Source organism: Lutjanus erythropterus, chromosome 14 (assembly GCF_056507025.1).
Source record: "Lutjanus erythropterus isolate fLutEry1 chromosome 14, fLutEry1.hap2, whole genome shotgun sequence".
NCBI lineage: Eukaryota > Metazoa > Chordata > Actinopteri > Lutjaniformes > Lutjanidae > Lutjanus > Lutjanus erythropterus.
This window is the reverse complement of record NC_139330.1, coordinates 28,494,834-28,518,238: the sequence shown is the minus strand read 5'-3', so window position 1 is coordinate 28,518,238 and position 23,405 is coordinate 28,494,834. Positions and strand designations below refer to the sequence as shown.

Below are 23,405 nucleotides of genomic sequence, written 5' to 3'. Positions count from 1 at the left end.
AGGATGTCAAAAGTATCAAAGTATCGATACTTTTTCAATACCACATGCATTCAGTCCTTGTTGTCCTGCTTGAACTTTGGCTTGCAGCATAGCAAAACCAAGAGGGGACTGTAGATTGTATATCAAATAGGGCTTGAACTTATTTCGTATAACATTTATGGCTCCAAATTGGTATTTCGACTGCACTACTTTTGGACACTAGGGTCTTACACATATTTCTCCTTTAAAGATTTGCATTGATGTTTGTTTTTTGTCTTTGTAGGTCACTTGTCGCTGCATAGACACAGACAGAGGGGAGGGAAGGAAGGGCAGGTACTCCACAGGTCCAAACGAGGATGGGTCTGGAATCAATTCTTCGTCATTGAGGAGTACACCGGACCCGACCCGGTGCTGGTGGGCAGGGTGAGTATAATAAAGCCTGAGTCATAAAGCATTCCTCCATCAACTCATCATCTCATCTCTTGAGTCAAACATAATTAGTACCTAAAAAATCTGAATTGCTGTTTAATTAATAGCCAAAGTTCCCTCAGTTGACAGTCATCGAGGGGGCACGCAGGGTGACAGCAAATGACTAACCTCAATAGGATTTAAAAGAGCTTTTCCCATTTATCAAGCAGAGAGAAGAAGATAGAAAAAAAAGGAGAGGTCATGTTCACATTCAAGGGTGAAGATGATTGGTGGGACTCCTTCACAACAACAACATCACTCAAACCGAGCTGCGGCTTTCATAACAAACAACAAATGATGTTTACAGTGCCTCATATTTCACAGTCCAGGGGTTGTAAAGGAAGAACAAGAGTTTAATTGAATGTTGAACATTCTTCAATTTTTTTGGATGACAACGTTTTAAATCTCTTACTTATTAGTGTTTGCCTGTCTCGCTCAGCACATCTACCAGCCTGTCTCCCAGCTCCTTTAATTTGTAGACTTGAGAAAAGCCTCACGTCACATCTGCCCAGCATCCGAGCTACAGTATGTTTTCCAGCTTTGCTTGTCAACCAGACTACCTGTCTCACTCTGGTCTGTCTCTCTTCCTCTTTAAGCTTCCACGCCATCTGAAATCCAGATGTTGTCAGCACCAATCACGTCCTTCCTTTGCATATGCCTGCGTCTTTGCTTTCCTTCTGGTTTGTCTCACTATCCTGTTGTCTCTCACCCTGCTTCAGCTCCACTCAGATGTAGACTCAGGCGACGGCAACATCAAGTACATCCTGTCCGGGGAAGGTGCGGGAACGATCTTCGTTATCGATGACAAGACGGGCAACATCCACGCCACAAAAACCCTGGACCGCGAGGAGCAGGCCCAGTACACTTTAACAGCCCAGGCCGTGGACAGAGACACTAATAAGCCTTTGGAGCCTCCATCGGAGTTCATAGTGAAAGTTCAGGACATCAACGATAATCCTCCTGAGTTTCTACATGGGCCGTACTATGCCAGGGTGCCTGAGATGTCCAATGTTGGTGAGTAGTAAAAGAAAGGATAAAGGGATAGGAGGGGAGGCTAAGTTGTGGAGTTGAGGAAAAGGTAAACACTTAGATTGAAGAAAACCTAAAATGTCCAAGGCTGGTGAGAAGAAACAGAATTACCAAACAGAAAAGCTTAACAGAAAGACTTAATTTGTGATTAAGACTAGGATGTCATCTAGAAAGGTGTTTTCTGCAACACATTCCAAAACATTTGGGATAGGGGCATGTTTACCACTGTGATCCTTTCTTTTAACAACATTTAGTGAGCATGTGTGAACTGAAGACACTAATTTTTGTTTTGAAAGCAAAATTCTTTGCCATAGTTGCTTAATATACAACGTAGGTTGCCCAACAGTTCAGGGTCTCCCTTGTTGTATACAGGTACAACAATGTAGACAGGTCTGGACTGCAGGCGGGTCAGTCTAGTACCCGAACTCTTTGACCACAGAGCCACGTAGTTGAAACACGTGCAGAATGTGTCTTGGCATTGTGTTGCTGAAATAAGCAGGGACGTCTCCGTAAAAGATCCTGTCTGGATGGCAGCGTATGCCGCTCCCAAACCTGTATGTACCTGTTAGCATCAATGGTGCCTTCACAGTTACCCATTGTGGCATGGGCACAAACATCCCCCTACACACACACCATCACAAATGCTGGCTTTTTGTTTATATTTTCCTTGGCAAATTTACAATGGGTAGTAGGAGATTTTTCTTCACATCATTTTATTTTTATTATTTTTATTTTTATATTTCATGTTATATTTTGTAGTTATGGCAGTGGAAAGTCTATTAAAGTACATCTTTAAAACAACAGATTTCCAAAAATATCAAATATAAGCGATAATGAAATTTCATCTTTTTAGTACAGAAAAGCTGTCCTCAGTGTATACTGAGTGATGTTTGTTAATGAAGTCACTGATGGAGTTGATCGTCAGTGTTGTTTGTCTGCTAAACAGCCGTTTTCATACATTATTAATTATCAGTGAAATCTGACCACAGGAAGTGTGACAGAGAGTGGATAACAGACAGTACCATTAGCCGCCCTCCCATGCTTTTCTTTGTACCAAAGAGAAAGAAAATGGGACCAATGAGGCAACAGAAGCAAAGCAATATTTTGTACTAGATTGGCGTGGGCAATATCTCCTGCTCTGTCCTTAGAGTCTCCTTACCTAGAGCTTCTGATCTTGATAGATTTTTTTCTCTGAATATTATGTGATCTTGGAGAGTCTTCAACCCCTCTAGGCTGACCTGATGTGAACCACGCTGGCAGTGGTGCTGCCTGACATTCTTAAAGCCAGAGAAATCCCTGCTCTGAATGGACTGGACCAGAGAAAGAACTTCTGAAAGGACATCTGAATGAGTTCTGTTCAGGCTTTTTTTTTTTTTTTTTTTTTTTGTTCATTCGTTTCTTAAGCTGAAATCTGAATAAAGAAGTCCAGCAGGGAGGGACCACCGCTTGTCATCGTCCTCAACCACAGAAATGGAACAGAAAGAAAAGCTGCAATTTGACTAACTAGGTCCATGTTCCCTGATGGATGTCGGAATTAGAACAGATAGAGAAAGCAGTCTCTTTCAAATTAACATTCATGGTAATTTACCCTGTACGCTTAAGGTAGCTGCCACATGGAGACCAGGACTGAATGAAGCTTGATTACAGTTATATACCCAATGGATTTTGAATGGAGTACGATAGTGGTGCTCCTGTAGCTGCAACTGGAAACTGAAACATTCAAACAGCATATGAAAAAGGGATTGGGAAGTTGTTGAAGCAACAAATTCCGACTGTGTTGATACGAAGCTCCCAAAGGGGACCGGACAATATTGTCCAGCCAAAAGCTAAAAATGCATTTTGATTTGAGTAAGTAATGTCATGCAATGACCTTTGTTTTTTATTCACCATTTGCTGGTATGAAATGAAATGTAAAACCTCATAAAACACATGAAAACTGCAAAAAATTTGATTAAATTCTCTCTGTAAGAGTCACCAACATCTGCACATCTGCTGTTGATGTTACTTTTCTTTTGAATATCTGGTCTGAGAAGAACTGCACAGCCAAGAAGTTTCTTTTTTTTTTTTTTTTTGGGAATTTTGGAGTGAGTTAGTTTTATGAGTTGTTACATCTGAAAAAAAGAAATTAAGCTATGCAAAGTTAATTGCATGTATTTCACACTTCTGCAAATGCAATTTATTTGGCCTATTTACTCAGCTTAACTGTGTCAAGTTCGGTTAACAGAGATTTAGGGGAAGTAAATTGTAGGGTGGAAACACTACATTTTCAAGCTGGCTTGTTTTGCGAGCTTGACAACCATCATTTTTTTCCAGATTATCTGATGGATTTTATAGGGTTTCATAAATCCAAGGGTTAGAATTTTATCAAGGCATGGAGGAAATATAATGTTTCATTTAAAACATGAAAATCACCAAAAGTGGAGAGTGGATGTTTCCACCCGACAATGATGAAATGTAGAGCAATAATACTGGAGACCAGCCTCACAGGTGCAGTTCTGCTGCAGCGTCTGAGAGGAGGGAGAGTGTTTTTCATTCCTTTTCCCCATCCAGCCGGTGCAGGCGGGTGAATCGGGAAATGCTCTGTGACAAGCTTGTTTGTCAAACCATTCTTGAACCGAATCACTGAGGTAGAGTCATCTTCTGACTTGTCTGTCATACCTGTGTGTCTTTCCTGCAGGTACGTCGGTGATGCAGGTGACAGCTACAGATGCTGATGACCCCACCTACGGCAACAGTGCCAGGCTGGTGTACAGCATTCTGCAAGGACAACCGTACTTCTCTGTGGAGCCGCAGACAGGTGAGGCTGAAAACAGAACCCTGCCCTGGGCCTACAGACATTTACACCGCAACCAAATACTGACAGGCTCACAGTCCTGATGTAGTGTCACACAAGACTTTAGGGCCGTCCACATCGATAACTATAACTATAAAAATGTAGTTTTTAAAATTATTTCAAGTGGATGGTGCAGTCCACTTCGAGTTCGAATTATTTTCTAAAACTGTTTTTGTACTTATAGTTCTTGGTGTGGATGGCCCTTTAAAGGGATAATACACGCTATACAGCAAACATACACTCTTCTCAAAGGTGAAATATATTTTTGCTTTTTTAAGAATCTAAAAAATAAGACATTCGCACACTTTCTTCTGCACTTGGAATCCAAGATTCTGCTAGTGAAGAGGACAATGTGCGAGTCTTTTTGCTTTTTATTGTTGAGCCATGGCCTTCTTCTACACATCTGTCGACCAACGAGTGTGCATTTTTTGCTGTTTGCTAGTTTAGATTCTTCAAAGTAGCCACCTTTTGCTTTGATGACAGCTTTGCTTACTGTTGGTATAATCTGAGCTATTTATTATAAAAAAAAATAAAGAAAACACATTTAATGAGAAGTCTGTCCAAACTTTTGACTTGTGCTGTAAATATGTTTTCATCATCAGCTCCACTGACATGTGAGGCACCACAGGGATCTGTTATTGATCCGGTTTTGTTTTCTGTTAATATGTTTCCATTAGGAAACACTGCCAGTCATTTTAAGGGGGTCTGCTATGCTCACGATCCACAAATCTGCTTGTCCTTTACATCACATGATGTTAGCCACCTCGAGTGGAGTGCTTAACTGCTATTCAGAATTGGATGACTTGTAATTTTCTACAGCTAAACTCAGACAAGACAGATGTGATATTCTTTGACCCTGATCACCAAGCAAGCAAATCACAGCTGTTTCTTGGCCCGCTGGCAACAAACAAAATCTACAGCTAGAAACCACACCAATATTCTCATTAAATCCTGCTACTTACACCTACGAAATATCACCAAATTCAGATCAGTCTTGTCTTTGTTTTTCATGCATGGACAACTGAAATGGACTGTTTATATGCCTTAGTCAATCATCAGATTCTCAGCTTCAGCTAGTGCAGCTGCTCATACTTGAACTAAAAATAGGTAGGTCCCATATATCCACCCAGTTCTTGCCTCTCTTCATTGGCTGCCAGTTAAATTCAGGATTGATTTTAATATACTTTTAATAACATTTAAGGCCCAATGTAGTCTGGGAGCCAGTTATATTACAGAGCCTCTGACTCCCTATGCTCCTCTTAACTATATTTTGTGGTTGCCAATCTTTTTTATCTGTTTAATTTGGGGGTTTGTTTGTTTTTTGTATTCTCATGTATTTTGTGACCTTGTTTAGATAAGTGTTATATAAATAAAATTGTTATTGTTATAATGAATATGGTGGAATATTTTTAAAACAGCAATAATATGATTTAGGCATTCCAACATTGTAGACAACAAGCCTTAACTCTGTTTATATAAGGCACCTTGTGGAAACTGCTGGTTGCCAAGACCAAACTTTTTTTCTGCAATATTTTTTACCTTCTACCACTCAATGTAAAAAGCTAAGGACTCACTGCTGCAGGGATCATGTAACAGCACGTCCTTTCCACTGAAATTGGTGAGGAAAAGAAGGCACTGCTGTAAAAAGAGGTCCCCAGAGGACATTCAGCTCGGTCTCTGCAGAGCCAAGGCCTAATATTTGGGTTTGCATTAAAAGAAGAAATTGGATGTAAGGAGAGAGGTTAGGGCAGACATGGAGCTATGCTGGGTCAGGGAGGGTGAAGAAGAACAGAAAAAAGAGAGGTTAGGAGGCAGAAGGGGAGAGGAATTGGTTTAGAGAGAGTGAGTCCATGGAAAGAGAGTGGTTAGGGCACAGAGAGGCAGAGAGATTTGGGCCGAGCAAAATCTGGCTAATCAAACCAGTGTTGGGTATTTGACTGGCTCAAATCCATAGCTCACATTTCTAATTGGTTTGGAGATTATCAGCTTTTCATGCTGTCACACACACACACACGCACACACACGCACAGACTTGGCATAATATGACAGCAGAAAGCCTCAACTCCCAGACACTGCAGCTAGACATGTGGAGAAAGAAAGAGGGAGAGATGGAAAGAGAGCAGCCGGTGATGAATTAAACAGATAGAAAAGATTACTAGGGCTTGAAATGGAGAAAAATAAGACTTCACACATGTTTAACTAGAGTTCTTATTAATGTGAACGATGAGTGATGATGTGTTTTCTTGCGAAATGAAATATCTTGAAATAAATTACACCCAGCCTAAGGAAAGTAAATCACATTCAAAGTTTCTGCTTTCCAAATGTCTGTTTTTCAAGCAAGAGTTTCTGAATTATTATTATGATATCCAATTACCATAAAATTCTCAAAATAACATTTTGAGATTGTAGCATTTAGATGTAGGTTCACATTGTAGAACAAGACTTGTACAGAAATACTTGTAACTTAAAGTGCTTCTTTTTTCCTTCTTTCTTAAGATAAAATAAAAGAAGAAAGCCATGAATGAAGCATGTGCAAAAAAATTGTTTGAGTTGTCTATATAATAAAAGAAAATCATTAAAGGATAATTTATGTGCTAAATCATAAACTGACAGGCTGACTGGCTTCTCTGACAAAAACGCAACAGCCAGCTGTTACCTTTGAAATTTCTATTCTGGTGTGGAAAGCTTTTTGTTCGCCTGTTTCACATTTATTAGACTTCAAAATAATGCCGAATGAGGAGGAGAGGCGGGGGAAACAACTCAATTCAACCATATATCGTGTATTAAAAAGGCATTCAACCTATTTAATATACAGGCTATGGCTCGGACTTGGTATCTGAACTGCTGTACTCATTTTAAAATGCTTGCATATAACTCCTTTAACCATGTAATAACCCAGCAGATGTCAGTTTCAGCTGCACCAGGGAAGAAAATATGAGGATTGATTGGGTCTTAACATCTGTCCATTCAGGTATAATTCGTACTGCCTTGCCAAACATGGACCGCGAGGCACGCCAGGAGTATGATGTCGTTATCCAGGCCAAAGACATGGGCGGCCACATGGGTGGGCTGTCAGGGACCACTGAGGTTAAAATCACCCTGACAGACGTCAACGACAACCCTCCAAAGTTCCCACAGAGTGAGTAAAAACACCTTCTGTATTTATGTATCAGTTCATAACATCTACTGTATGACTGCATGTCATCTTCCTCTGGTGTCACACTGGGATGAACGTGTCAGACATTGTACCAAATGGCATATGGGCCACATTACAGTCTGTGTGGATTTCCACGCTACAGCTTCCTATGTTTGTCTGCACCACACACGTGCTTACAGATGAGCCAATCCACATGTGTAATGAGTGTACATCATTTTGCATGTATATATATATATATGTGTGTGTGTGTGTGTGTGTGTGTGTGTGTGTGTGTGTGTGTGTGTGTGTGCATAAATCCCACAAAACATGCAGTATAGAAGCAATAGGGAAGTCGCTGTAGGAGACACAAAAGATAACTTAAGAAATCAATTATTAAAGGTTCTTTACTGGCCCCCTGCAATGTCCTCAGGCATGTGTGTGTGTCGGTTTCTGTGTGTGTATGTGTGTGTGCATTTAAACCTTTCCTCGGGAAATCTGTAGAATTACAGATTTGCTGACCCATTAAAAACTAGTGAAATATTTAGCCTGACTTTGTCAAAAGCTGTAAATTATAATTTGTACAAGAACCGTGTGCCACTCCCTTTTTTTTCTGGTCATGGCTGCTCATGCGCCATGTCACTGCAGGGGCGTGTCCAGATTTTTGTGACTGGGGTGGCCCACATGGGATACTGACTTATGCAGGGGTGGCATCAAATATGTCCCACCACTTGCATTAATCCACAATTTCACTAAGATTACAATACTTATAGTTTCTTACATTCCTGTGTTTAGCATTTTTATTGAAAAGTTAAACACTTATACTAATCGCAACACAAGAGTGACACCATACAATATAATACAAAGCTTCTATACTTTACTCTCCAAGTCCTCGAAAAGAAATTGTTCCCCCATTCCACCTCTGTCCTCAGGCTATGAAAATAATTTTATTTTCATGATTTATTATTTATTTGCCTATTGGCTGGATTTTGTGCATGTTTTGTTTTAGTGAGCAGCATAAAGGGGACTACAGCTACCATCTCCTTATACAACCCTGTGTCATAAACAGGTCAATAAATTAAATTAACCTTGTGAAATTAAAAATAGACTACATGCAAAAGAAAACATGCTCATTGCACATTTAAAATTACTCAAACAGATGGTTCCCGCCTTTAACAGATAGAATCAGAAATGGTTTTATCCCCAAGTGAGTTTTCACTTACAAGGAATTTGTTGTGGTATGTTTGTTTGTATGTGCATAACAACAAACATAGGACTAAAACTATAAATAAACATTTAAGAAAGTACTGTCGGTTAAAAAAAAAAGTGCCCCCTCCAGCCACCCCCCATCCCTACACCCCTCACAGAAACACCCCTGGTCATGTTTGATGATTTTTCAAGCTTTTGGATGGTAAATATGCCTGGATATCTTATTCTCAACAAAAGATTCAATCTCCACCTGACAGAGACGGGAACAATCCAAACCTCAGCAGTGATTTGCACCACTTTTTTTTTTTCAATCCGTCTCCAGTTTACTTCCATGTCCAACACACACACCCCTTTTTGTCTGTATCTGTGTCCGTCTTCTCTTTCACCCTGGATTTCAATTTCTATGGGCCTCTCTGTGTTTTTTTCCCCTTCTTTTCCTTCTCCCCTCCCTCCCCTCCTGTGGCTCTGAGCAGAGCGACTCCTGGCAGAGATTCAGCAGAGTAGCTGCAGGAATGGAGAGAAGAAGAGACGAGGGCTCAGGATTTAGCCCGTGGAGAAGCTGAATAGGCGAGAAAAGAGAGAGACACGAGCAGGAGCAGTGAGGGAGGGAATGCAAAAGACAGAGAGACGCAGGGAGAGAGAAAGAGACTGTCAAAACCATCACTCCGGTTCCTGTGTATCCAAAGAAGCTGACTGTGTTTCAGCGTCCTGCTATGCAAGGTTAAAATCTGATTCTCTAGGTCACAATGGACAAACAGAGAACATTTTGAAGGAGTCTGACCTTCCCTGCCTTTACAAAAATATTGTTATATTATTATATTATGATTGAGGTCTTAGTTAGTGGTTAGTGGTGGTGCTGAACTGGACTGCATTCTACTGAGATATGTTTCTGATTCCCTTCCTCCCTCATGTTTGTAAGTGGAGTGGACACATCATTCAGCACCTCTCAATATAATGACAGTCCATCAGAACTGGATATTATTATTGTTGCAAAGGTTGACTTTATATCTGAGCTGTTGTATTGGATTGCAATAGATTTGAGAAAAGTACCTGGCACCTGAATGTATGTTAAAGCCAAGTAAACTGAGGCCTAACATTTAATTTAATTCCCTGACTCAAATCCAATACTTTTGATTTAGATCAATTGACATTTAAGACAATGCTTTATTCAGTAATGTATTATATGCCAAACCATTCTCATCCCAACTCATCTCATACTGATGTTGTGTCACCACCCAGGGGTCAATTTGTGTTCCTATTTGGGTAGGCACAAAAATTGCTTGGGTAAGTTTAGGATAAGACCATGTTTGGGGTTACCGTAAGTATGATAAGTTACGCAAAGTGTCACTGAAGCGACTCACAAGGCTAAAGTCACATGAACCATGAAGCGTTATGTGCCTTAAAACTCACACATGGAACATGAACCGCAGTCTCCTGGATGAAAGTCCTGGATTTGTCGACCCATCCATTACACTAGAACCAGTCAGATATATCGATCAGATGATATTATTGGCCTGATATTGGCCTAGCACAGCTGTTTTATGTGCAGCATTTAATGTATATTTGAACCCTTTTCACCATTTGTTGTTCTATTTGTGTTTTTTAAATTTATCATAATTATTTCATTTCATAGTATATAGTAATAGTGGTAGTAATAGTGGTATCAGCATCAGCCCCAAACATCCAGCATCAGTTGGGCCCTTATTTATACTGTGCTGAAAACCCAGTGCATCTCATACAGCTGTGGATGGATTCATATCGAAGTTGTTTCAAATGAGTGCAGAGTCTGTGAGCTGCAGAGTGGCAGCAACATCGGCATTTCAGTTGGGAATGAGAACAGGCTGCATATGCATGGATGTTAAAAAACTTAGTGCAGTTGCTCAGCACCACTTCTCAACCTCTAATCTTAGTGACCTTGACGGCATCAAACTGGGTGCTTTACAACCATCAAACATTTTGCTTATCAGCTCCCTACACTAGATGGAAAGGATCATGAACAGGAAAAACATTCACATTCAAGTGTTGCTCGCTCTTTTAGCTTTGGTTAGTGCAATTATAATGCAATGATTTGCAAAACATGGTTGTTGTGAGGAGTCAGTTCGAATGGATTCTCTACCCACAAGCAACTCTTCTCATTCTGTAGTCAAAGTGCATGTAAAACATTTTGGAAATAACAAAGTGTAGGTTTTAAAGCCAAACATTATCAGTCATAAGTGTTTCCAAAGTACCTCCTTGCATTACTTTTAAATATCAGCTGTGCATCACTGGCAGTTTACATCTGCGATACAAGACAACGCATCAAATAGCAATATGTTGTGGTAGTGGGTACCCTTGTTTTTTTTTTGTTTTTTTTTTAAAGAGGAAGCACTACAAACACCTGCAAGAAAAGTCTCCCAGATGGTGTGAATGAGGACAGTGATTACTTATTTAGTAGTTGGGCAGAGTGAGAGAGAGAGAGAGAGCAGAGCGAGGGAAAAAAATAGGAAAAGAGATAAGCAAGTCAAAGCAGGAAAACAGAGGCAGAGCAAAGAGGCAGAAAGAAGACAAAAATAAAACAGATACAAAAAGAGAAAACACAACAAAGGAGATAAGACCAGACAGAAAGAGATATATGGCACAGCATGACTCCCTCTCATGTGTTACAGCAGCTTTTCAGTTCCCATTCAAGCTGTTATATTTTTTTTTTTTTGCTTTCACTCGTAGGCTTGATCTCTCTGGCTCTCTCTGTTTTCACAGACTTCTTGTCCCTGTAATTCTCTCCCTTTCACCTCATTATCAAGCATCTTTCGCTCGTCACCACGGAAATCCATCACAGCTCAGACAGAAGGAGGAGCAGAAAAACAAAAGGCAAATAACAAGCGATTGTTTTATAACTCTCTCCGACTTCAGCCTCCATTAGAGTGACATGACAGAGACGGTCTTGTTAAATACTACTAATACATGTCAGGCACAGTCATTCACTGCTGGCTCTCATTCTTGTTTAAACATGAACAATGCAGAGCAAAGCAGATGATAAAAGATATTTAAAGTGGTGAAAGATAATCTGCAGAATCCTATTTGTGCATATCATTTACCCCCTGTGTCTTTTTAGGATTGTTAGTACAGAACTGTCTATTTTCATCACCACAAAACAAGCTATATATATATATATATATCCCTGACTTGACGAGATGATTACCATTCGAAAGGGCTTTCTGTATCACTGCAGGGATGATAAATCTATCTTCAAACTTTTATTTGAAGTTCCTCCCCCAGGTTTAGGCAGAAATACAAGTAATATTGTGAGGAAACTGTGTTACAACTGAGACAACACACAGTTTATCAATAGCCTAACAAAAGAACTAGCAGTAATGACAGCATATCTCAATTCAAGTGATGCACATCTCCAAAACTCTATTTTTTTACAGGAAGTTGAGATGATTTTCCACATTTTTTTCATATCATATCAAAATAATCTCTCTCAATTACCACTTATGGCTGACTAGAAATGCAGAGTGTTGTCTTCACACAATCAAAACCTCTGCAGGGTTGTGCCAAGGTGTGGGCATGTTTGTTTGTGCTTTAAGCTGCTGTGGAACAATCAGAAAATAACGCTTTATTTGTCTGGTTCACTGCTTTTTTCTCACTTCCCTCATGTTTCACCATCTCTGCAGGTTTCTCTCCCTCTGTCAGTCATTGAGGCGGGGAGAAGGGAATGAACTATGAATGGTGCCTTTATAAGCAGCAATCAACAAATCCTGCCTATTCTACCTTGAACCATGCTATACAGGTTCACATAGAAATCACGACAATGTGTGCAGAATGTAATATGAACATAAGTGTGTCTGAGTATTTCTGGCCCTTTAAACATACAGCACACTGTGCTGAGTGCAATAAATGGCCACCATCATCTCAAAGGAGAGAAAATTATGACATGTAAAGCGAAATATTTCTAAAATTAATACATACAAAAGATATGCCTCTTACAAAAATATGCTCTTTCTGATGTCTGAGAATATTCTGTGTGATCAAACTTAGGGTTTAGGTTTTTAAAAGGATAGTTCACCCAAAAATGAAAATTCAGTCATTATCTACTCACCCTCATGCTGACTGAAGTAAATGATGACCAGTTTTCAAATGTTATAAAACTACAGAGAAAAACATGAAATGCCTCCATACTGCTCGTCTTGTGTAATCCAAGTCTCCTAAAGCCTTGAAAGACGTCTTTTACACCTGTTTTTAGCCTAAATCTTTATGTGTGTGGTGTGACTGTGTGTTACCATTCACTTAAAGTGTTTGGAGATTCTGAAACACCGTTTTCCTGCAAATCCAGCAGTGCTTTGTGGACTAAAAAACTAAGCCTGACCTTCAATCGGAATGAGGCCGAGTAGATAATGACTGAATTTTCTTTTTTGGGTGAACTATTGAGCTATCCCATTAAGTGAAAATACTGATTCCCTTGTTCAGAGAAAGCTGTAGACGGTGATTAAATTAATATGCGATACAGCAATCCTTTTGAAGTTGAGATCCAATACTATTCTTATCAGACATTTATCAAAGAGGGTCTATTAAATGAATCGGAAGTTAGACTAATTTTAAAATATGCCACTATTAGCATTATTCTGTCTATTTTTTGTGTGGGTCTATTTTTATAGATTAATGTGATTTAATATTTATTTTGGGTAAATTATTTGTTATAATAATCAAGTAATAAATGAGTAATCCTTAGAATAATTAATAAATTAGTTTTTAGATCATTCAGCTAAGCAGAAAATTAATCATTACATTAATCATTTAAAAAAAATGACAGAGTTTTTCTTGAAGGATCATTTCAGTGCTGTTAACCACAAAGCAAAACTCTGAGAAGAAGTCCACACCCACCACAGTAAAATTAACACACACCACAGACTATAAGCTCTAAGCTTGGATAAAAAACTCCCCCGTCAACACTTGTTCACCCAAAATAATTGTCACTTAAATAAATACATACATAAATAGATAGGGACAGGGTATATATGTTTTCCTAAACTATACTTATTCATTTGCTGAAAATGACACTTCTGACTGACTTCTTCCAGTTTTAATGACTAATAAATTCACCACATTAAATATAAAATGCATTTAGAATATTGTGCAGATGATGACACATCAAACTCCCCACAATGCTTAGTAATAAATTACCAAGTAATAAGGCATTATTGTTGTACATTTGGTAATCACATTAAAATTACTGATCCAAGAGATCGTGGTCATTACATAAGTTATATTTATGAGACTCTTTATTGGTTGTTTATATCTAAACTTTGCTGGTTTTATGAGCTTCTCCTTCCAAGATCGGACATCTGGGTGAATACAAACGGCACAGTCGTTTATGTGGGAGTAATGAAAACAACTAATGACTTTCTTATATTCTCATACTTTCTTATAGACTAACTGGTAAAAATCAAACATTTATTTTACGAAAAAGAAAGCAAGTGCATGAGATTTATGAGTGCGTGACTTTAATTTGTTCAAGTGAAGACCTCACTGAAGCTCACGTTTGCGTCCACTGCGGCACTTGAATCTAAATGTACATTTCCTGTATGTGCCGTGCCTCATTTTAGCCTGCAGCCAGGTACACCAGACTGCCTGTGTGTTCTGTCATACAATGTTTAACTCAGCTGCCAGAAGCCATTGAAGTTAAGCTACTTAGGAAAAGCAAGAATAGAACGACAGGAGAAGAGAGGGAGGAAGAGGGCAAAGGGAGGGCAGGGATGAAATGAGCTTTTAGCCAGAATTGGCAGACGGAAGGAAAGAGAGGGAAGGCGGAGGAGGAGAGATAGGCATGAGAGAAATAGGGCGGAGAGAAGGAGGAGAGGTGAGGATGAATGAAGAGATTTGGAGGGATGGAGTGGGAAAGGGGGGAGAAGCAAACGAGAGAGGAAGATGGAGAGTCAAACAGTATGGAGACGAGTTTTAAAAGGGAAGGAGAGAGATGAAGAGGAAAGATGGAGAGGAGGGATTTGGGGAGGATTGGGGGGAGATGCGGAGGAAGGTGGAGGGCTGCAGGGATGGATCGGGTCCTGTGAATCGCTCTCCTCCTCCACTCTCAGACGCCACTCGACGAAATGAATTTCATGATTCACAGGGTTGCTACACCTGGACGAGCGGGATAAACATGCCAATAATGTACAAACCCTTAAAATGATGAGTCCACTCTGACCGCAATACCTGAACCTTTAAGCAGGGCGGAGGAGAGGATGGAGGGGTTGGGGAGGGACAAACAAGAACTGGGTAAAGTTGGAAGAGGAGAAAGGATGAAGGAAGTTATCGTCACAGTCCCAGCAGTGACGAAATCTACGGACATTTTCATCAACAAATAAAAAAAATTTCAGACAAGCAGAATCTGATATGACCAACGTGTCGTAAACATCGTGTTAAGCTCCAGTTACTTCTGTCACTTCTAAACTTTACATTTACTTTACAAGTAAACCTTTCCTTGACAAACTACAGAGCAGATCCAACAGAGCAGCTTCAAGTGGTTGTAAAGTTCTATTCTGTGAAATATCTTTTGCTCAGACATCTTTTTCTGTGAAAGGAGTGAAGTAGGAGGAACGGATGTTGCAAATTAGCATTTGCTACAAATACTATGATACTTGCATTAGATGGCTGTTTTCAGCTTGTCTTTGTACAATGTTTCTGTCCCTATCAAATAAACCTAAAAAAGAGAATTTGACCCAATATATATAAGCATAGATTATCAATTTTCCCCCATAGATCTAGTATATTTAATGTTACTAACTTGTTAATAGGTGTTTGGAAAATCTAGGGAAACATTTAAATAATGCATTATGCTTCATTTTACAATAATAAATAAGATGATAGATAAGATTTTAGACCAACTGAATAGAGCCTCTGAACACTGCACACTGCACAAAATGTTTAAATAATGCATTAGGTTTAATTTTAGTTGACTACATCTGCTGTAGACTTAGCTAACTAAAATATTTAGTCTACTAAAACTAGAACAATTTAGATGACTATTTCAGTTAAAAGACTGCGGCTATAACTAAAGCAAAATTTGCTGTCAAAATTGACAGTGATGGACGGAGGTGAGAGCACCTTATGAACAAGCAGAGACGGAAGACAGATGAGATAAAGTGGGGAGGAAAGGTTCGGGGAGGGTGAGGTGATGGGTGGAAACGAGGCCTGAGAGAGGGAAAAGGATAAAAGAGGAGAGAGTGTAGACATATGGTCCTACTGCTCTCATTTTGCAAGCCAGGTGTCTGCTCCCCCAGACACACACACACACCTGACACTATAGGGGATATTAATATCCTTTGGGCCATATGAGACAGATGGTATAGTTCATGTTAATCCCTCTCTGCCCTCCACACCTGACCCTGCCTCTGATAGTAAACACAGCAGCAGCCGGCCAGGAATTCTCCAACCAGAAGTTGACACCAAGTGACCAAAAGTTGACACCAACATCGGCAACCACCAGCCGACCACAGCCAAGTTAACATTCTGTTTTTGTTTCCCCCCGCAGGTGTGTATCCCATGTCTGTATCAGAAGATAAAGTGCCAGGAGAAGAGGTGGGCCGTCTTAAGGCCAAAGACCCCGACCTCGGAGACAACGGACTGGTGAACTACCGTTTAGTAGACGGAGATGGAATAGGCATGTTTGAGCTGAGCACCGACTCCGAGACCAGAGAGGCTGTTATTAAACTGAAGAAGGTAAGGAAGGAAAGAAACAACTTCAACCTGCAATAAGTGATTTCTTTGCTACTTGGGTCAGCAAGACCACAACACAAGGTTCACCTTTTAAGTTGACATGACAAACTTGAAAGAAAATGGTTGGTTATTTACACATATAGCAATTAGGAGTCTTTTTTTCTGGTCACCATGTGAATATTCCATTAGTCATTCTCTTTTTGGTCTCTACCAAAAGCTATGAAATGCTCCACTTTGTTCACCAGTCAGGGCGCAACCAATTTATCGGTCCACCAATCACCACCAATCAGCCTATCACAGCTATATCTGTCTATATCAGTATCAGCATATGTGTTGTCCGATATGCGCCTGATGAAAACTTTGTGCCTGCACAAAAATAATCCAGTGGGTTTTTTTTTTCAGCTATAAAAGCAGCATTTTATGTTCATTTGATACTTTTCCTTAATCTCATCATTGTACAAATGCGTCCTCATTCTGTACATTATATTCTCTATAAAGAATCTCAGCTCAGCAGAATTTTTTTTACTACCTAATATCAGTATCAGCATCAGCTGCAAAAACCCGATGCTACAAGAGAAGTGAGAGTGAACCCAAAATAGCAAAGTTACAGCCAGACAGCTAAACAATGAACTGAAACTCACCTCAAAGCTCCGTGAAGCCGAGGAGCGCTTCAGATTTGGGTGATAGATCTCTGTAGGTTCATCACTACGAACCACCTCTTACACCATAGCCACTTTAAGGAAAGGCAAGAAAGGATGAATTTAGGAGAACATGACAGATGTCGTCAAAGCTAGTAAGACTTGTTAAGATGCATTTGGCCTCAGAATGTTTTTTTCTAATATATTTGTTCTTAGACAAAGCAGTAAGAGGAAAATCCTCTATGGAATTTGTGTGCTAAGAGCCAAGTCTGTTCTTACCCTCCTGAGTGTGTTGATGAATCGAGGTTGATCTCCAGTTGAATGTATATGCCATGAAATTTGCAATTAGCATATGGCAAGGCCCCAGTAACTCCATATAGAGGCAACAGACTTGAGTGCCGTGTGCAAACCATAAAGCAACAAGCCACTGACATACATCAGGCAACCTTATACTAGACAAAAAAAGAAGAAAGGAAATGCCTCCAAAAGACATACCACAAAAATTCTTAAATTGTTCACGCACACAATTTAAGATCAAATCTGTGCATCTGAACAAGTCAGACATGAAGGCCATTAGTACTGTGTATAAACCCATAAACATACAAATCTATATAGCAAGCAAGCAAATCATGATAACAACTGAAGATCTACAGAGAAGAGGGTAGAGACAGTAGAGACATTGGCTGCTGTTGTTCCTCTGGTTATAAAAATCCAGCATACAGAACATTTGATTAGTTAAGATAACACTTTAGTGATCCCAAAGGAGAAATTCACAATCGTTGCAGCACTTTGTGGTCAGGAACGCTTGGTCTAAAGTACCATTCGCTGACATTCAGCAGCTAGCTCTTATGGAAACGAGTGCGTCATCAACCATCTTTGTCAATTTACCAGCACAGAAATGTAGTCGAGGCTGCACTTTTCCTTCAGACAAAGCAGTTTAGCGCAAGCCTCAGCCAGCCCACATTTCAGCCCGTGTCCATATTTGTGTGTTAATGTTGCGCATTATAAAAGGAAGAAAGAAAGAAAAAGGAAGACTGATGAAAAAATATGGAGCAAGGAGGAAGGTGGGTGGAAGGGAAAGGGAGGTTTTGCTGTGTTCTCTTCCCTGACGACCCTCAGTTTCTTATTATGTCTGAAACGAACACTGGCCTCCACGGTTGTGTGTGTGTGTGTGTGTGTGAGTGAGAGTGCATTAACTTTCATGCTTCCCTAGGCCAGAGAGCTCATCTTCTGCACTGTGACTGGAACCCACACGTGCACACAGACACACACACCATAACTATAGCTTTCAGTGATCCAGCTCAGCACACACAATTACTTTTTCTCACTCTCTGTGTGTATTTGAGAGAATACAAGACCGTGTGTGTATGTGTGTCCTTCCATCTCAAACACACACAGCGCTCTGTCAAATACACAGAAACTCCCTCATGTCACACACACGCACACACACACACATTATTGTACTGTATGTGTAGCTGCAGGTCAGGATTATGAGCTGAATCTTCCAGTGAGCTGTGGTAGCCTGCTTTTCCCTGCCGGGGCGTCCGACGTCAGAGTCACTGAGTTAAAAAATAATGGCATTTATAGTCAAGCTAGCAATGTGTGGGGGGAAAATAAGAATGAAATGTACACCAAAATCAGCCTTTGCCCCTTTCTTTTTCAGACTGTTATCCTAGAGGACATTTTGTAAAGCATTTATGTCACAAGGGATTTTTTTCTCTTCAAAGTTTCAAACCACATCCTTATTTGGTGAAAGGCTCTGCAATCACATACATAATTATAGTATGTGCTTTAAAGTGTGATGGCATTCATGGCAAGCTGCGTTTCCTGTCCAGACAGCAGCGGCGCTGTTCAAAAAGAGCAGGCAGCCTTAACCCACAGCTCGTCTTTACTGATGCTGTGGGAAAATCTCTGTCTGAATCGATCGATACAAGTCTGTTTCATGCTTTTTCTCACAACTGTCTGCGTGAGCGATTCCTTTGGAGCTCAGTGCCAGAGCGTGGCATTAAGACTGCAAGGGTTAGGGGCTCTCTTCCCACTGGTGTCACCCGGACTGAGCAGGAAAATGAGCGAATGATAATAATGAGTAATTCTGCCCTCTCTTCTCTCAACAAATACAACATGTGCATCCCGGAGCAAGGCGGTTAACCCAGAGATCAGGACAGTAGAAAACTGTGTGGTTGTACTGGGCAGAGCTCAGGTGGGAATTTAGAACTGTGGCTGCGTTCGAGGAAGAACAGAAATACAAATGCTATTAGATAAAAGCACACTGGAAGAGTTAAAATGTGCAGTTTTCAAAGGAGGATCCCTCAAAGAAGTTGTTAGAAACCGCATGCGCTACCGAGCCAAACAGGACAGTCCAATCAAAGTAACGAGAGAAACTGATTATACTAAAGTGGGGCACTAGGTTTGTGTGTATGTGTGGCTGTAACCCACCCAAGGGCTGGAAACTTTACTTGAGAAGTATTAAATGCATGTGTAAACATCTTACACTCAACTTTAATATCACTTAAACTAGACAGAACCACTGACCTCACTGTAAAAACAGTCTGACACACACACACACGCAATGTAGCTGAATGAAGTCACATGTACGCACAGGCAGTCAGCTCCAATGTAATATTTCTAGAAAGCAGAGTTAGTTATCACAGTTAGAACACTTTCAGAGCATGCATTCAAGTCTCCTGATATGCCAGCATACCTCTTTGTTTCTCATTACTGCAGTAATGTCCACACCAAATTCAACCGTGCAGCGCTGATCTGAATTTTCACGACCACTTTTACCACGCCAACATGCGCTGAGTTGCGCCCGACATGGACCATCTCCAAAGTACAGCCAATGCGGGCCCGAGCGGCCTCAACGCGAACTGTGGTGACATCTCATCCACCGCTGCCAACCTGTGACAATCCCCCTTCTCCCCCTTAAATATGTGTGTGTTAAAAAAAAAAAGTTGAAAGATTGTGTGTTCAGCTCGTAGCACTTTTGTAGCTTCTACCTGAATCTCGGGGTTTGAATTTTAGTTTCTCTCCCTTGGCATTGTTTCAGGTATCTGCTTTATGTTACCGTTTCATGTTCACTTTCAATATGACAGGACTTTCCATTGATGAAAATGCATCATTTCCTAGTTTTGCTGCTTCATAATAACTTAACTGTGAAGAACTTGCAGGAAATAAATTGTTTATTCACCGTTTCACAGCTGCTAGACTCAAACTCAGATCATTTGCAGTTAAAAAACACGCAGGCCGCCTCATTGTAATGGAGAAGCAGATCCCTGCCATGCTGAGTTGACGTGCTGAGCTAACTTGTTCTGTTTTACTGTATGGATATGTATGCATTTGTTTCTTAGTGCATTATTTCAGAGACTAGAGAATTATGTATCACTATGCTTTACCACTTGTAGGATTTCCATTCTGCCCTGTAGTGGTCAATTTCCCAACATTTTTCAGGGTTATTTACCTAATTTATGTTCAGGGGAAACACTGCTCAACCAACCATTCAGTACAAGTTCCCATAGGTCAGCTTGATTTTTTGTTTTGTTTTTTGTTGTCCTTTTGTTTTTTTACAATGTGAGGTGTGAGGTTAGAAGAAAATTATAGTTTGATGTTTATCTGAAGACAAAGAAACTGTGCATGTGGGTAAAGCCACTGACTGGTGCCAGAAGCTTTCATAAAACAATCCCTCTTCATGGATCCCTGTGTCCCTTGGAATAATAGCTTAATAGCCTGATGCTGATTTGATGTGCGTGTGTGTATGTGCGTGCATGCATGCATGTGTGTGTGTGAAGACAATGAGAGATGCTCACACCATGCAACCCCACTTACTCCTCTCAATCTGATTACGGTGTCTATACTTCTGATGTGTGTGTATGTGCAAGCGTGTGTTTTGTTGTGTCTCGATGCCTCTCAGGGGAAATCAACACCTTTCGCCCCCTGAAAGCATTGCCATACAAAATTAAAGGCTAAACACGCACCCTCACACACTACATACACGTGCAAGAACACATGTACAGACTCGCACCTAAACACACTTTCAAATCGGCATCGGGGGTAGCCTCCACTAATCTCTATTCTCTCACTCTCTTTCTCAAAAACACGCACACACGGACGCGCGCACACACACACACACACACACATGGGGATGAGCTTTAATCAGCTATTCTCTTTCAACTGTGTCCTGACGAAAGCAGTCCGCAGAATATTAAGGAGCTGTGTGTGTGTGCGAGTGTGTTCAAGAGAGAGGGAAGGCATTATTGTGAATATTATTATCTCGCACTGATTACACCAAGACGGAGAGAATGAAGAGAGAGTGGATCTATAGACAGAGATGGAGCGACAGAGAGATAGAGAGAAAGAGGGCAAAGGAGACAGACAGATCGAGTGTGACAAAAAAAGGGAAAATGAAGGAACCAGGTCACATCTATCCTATTAGCATTGTACCTGTCATCAACACGTTAAACGCCTTCAGTGACACCGTAGAGTCAGACGCTGCTGCGACTGAATGAGCGCGGACCGATCCATTCATCTGGCTGCCGCGTCACATGAAAATCGCTCCGAATCTGATAGATTAAAGAGCTTCTGCAAGCTGTTGTCAGAGGTGTTAACTGCAGATGATGAGGTCAACGCGTTTGATCGCTCACAGCAAAAGGAAACAATATCATATTCTTGCCCACAACTTGGTCTCAACACCTTCTCAGCTATAATCTTGAATGAGTTCAGAACCTTTCTATCGGTAAAAATAGTAGTACAACTGTACTGTAAACTAAAGTGGTTGGTCCCATACAGTAGCCAAGACTACTTCTTTGATCAAATCACAGATCTGCCTACAGTATTACAATAAGTCTGTGCAGTCACACATGTTCAAAATATTCCTCTACTGTATAATGTTGGCCTTTACTTGGTAGTTCTGGTTCACATATTGTTTTTAAATGGGGAAGTAGCGGATATGTGATTTCACTTTAGTTTATAGTACAGTTCTGTTGTAATGAGCCCCTAATTACCCTCTAATAAAATCTAATAAGAGTCTAACAGTGGGAAATAATACATTTTTGTTTATGGTACAGTTCTTGTGTAATTAGCCCCTAGTAAATTCTAATGAGGGTCCAAAGGAGGGGAACAATACACTTTACAGTACAGTTCTGGACTGATGTGTTCCAGATTACCACGTAATAAAGTCTAATAAGGGTCTAAAAGTGGGAAACAACGCTTTTTAGTTTACAGTTGTAATGTATTCCTAAAGTCTAAAGTCTAATCTTAAGTCTAATAAAAGACTTATTAGTGGTACTTATTAGTGTACCGTCAAGTGTATGGTGTCTAATTAGTGTATAGCTGTTTGCTTACTGTCTAGAAAATATTTCTTGATTTTGTCTAATTTGATACAAAGTACAGCTTGTTATGTCTTATTTCAGTGAGTAGCTTGCATAATATTTGGCACTGAAAGGCTCTGCAATCATCCTGATCACTGGTAACCGCTGGTAAGCCTTGTCTGTCAAACTCATAATACATCTATAGCAGCTTCACTCTGATTTTACAACACTTCACACAGGGCTTATGAGCCCTTCTCCTCCCACTGGGATTTCATTAAGTGATGGTAGCATGGAGATGAAAAGATCAAGCTTGCTCTTGGGAATTTGCCAGTTCAACATCCCCACACTGACTGGAAAAATAGTGGTGGGGGGAAAGGGGTTATTATCTGGGCTTATAATACAGCACTGATACCCAAAAGAACGTTGTTGTTTTTTTTCTTTTTTTACTGTGATTATGGCTACGGCAGAGCTGTGGATGAGTGCAAGTCGCAGCCAAGTGCTGTTGGCAACGCACAAGTCCTCATAATCATAGCAGAGAGCATCTCTTGGGTATTATAGCTTTTATACAATGACTGCCAACACATTTGTTGACTTAAAAGTTTTCCCTGCAGTCGGGTACACGAGTACAAGAATAGAAGTCAGGAGAAAAAGAAGGATTCGTTAGTATAGACTGTTTAGCTGAGGGTCATCGCTTTGTAACTACTGTGACACTGAAAGAAAATGTTGTCTTGCTGTCTTGTCTTGTACTGTGTTGAACACCTGTGGTGACCTGCAAAAATGTTGTGTAATTGGTAAAAAATAGATTTCTATAAATCCAAGGGCACATGCAACACAATTCTGTGTATTTTCCATAGAGAAAATGAAGATGATTGTGCAGTATTTTTTACATATATATTCACTAATACAGTAACATTAGGCTTAAACAGCCGCTAGGATTTTATTGTGAAGACTTACGACACAACCTTTGACCCCACATCCTGCCCAACAATGGGGTGTCACTGTCTGATCTGACAGCCATGGAGGCCAGCTGCTGGCTGAAATGGATGACACAATGATAACTGGAGGACAACAAATTGTGGACGACACATCAAAGGCCATCATCGTCAAAGGCCAAGTTGAAT

At 40.3% G+C, this 23,405-nt stretch overlaps 1 protein-coding gene across 1 annotated transcript in view; it reads left to right on the top strand.

Annotated features, from left to right (window-relative positions):
* Positions 1-23,405, top strand: part of cdh11 (cadherin 11, type 2, OB-cadherin (osteoblast)) — a 130,839-nt gene that overhangs the window by 90,449 nt on the left and 16,985 nt on the right. The window contains exons 4-8 of the mRNA XM_084735322.1: positions 263-402; positions 1,167-1,461; positions 4,154-4,273; positions 7,281-7,448; positions 16,159-16,346. Coding sequence (XP_084591448.1) covers positions 263-402; positions 1,167-1,461; positions 4,154-4,273; positions 7,281-7,448; positions 16,159-16,346 — 911 coding nt within the window. The remainder of the gene's footprint in view (positions 1-262; positions 403-1,166; positions 1,462-4,153; positions 4,274-7,280; positions 7,449-16,158; positions 16,347-23,405) is intronic.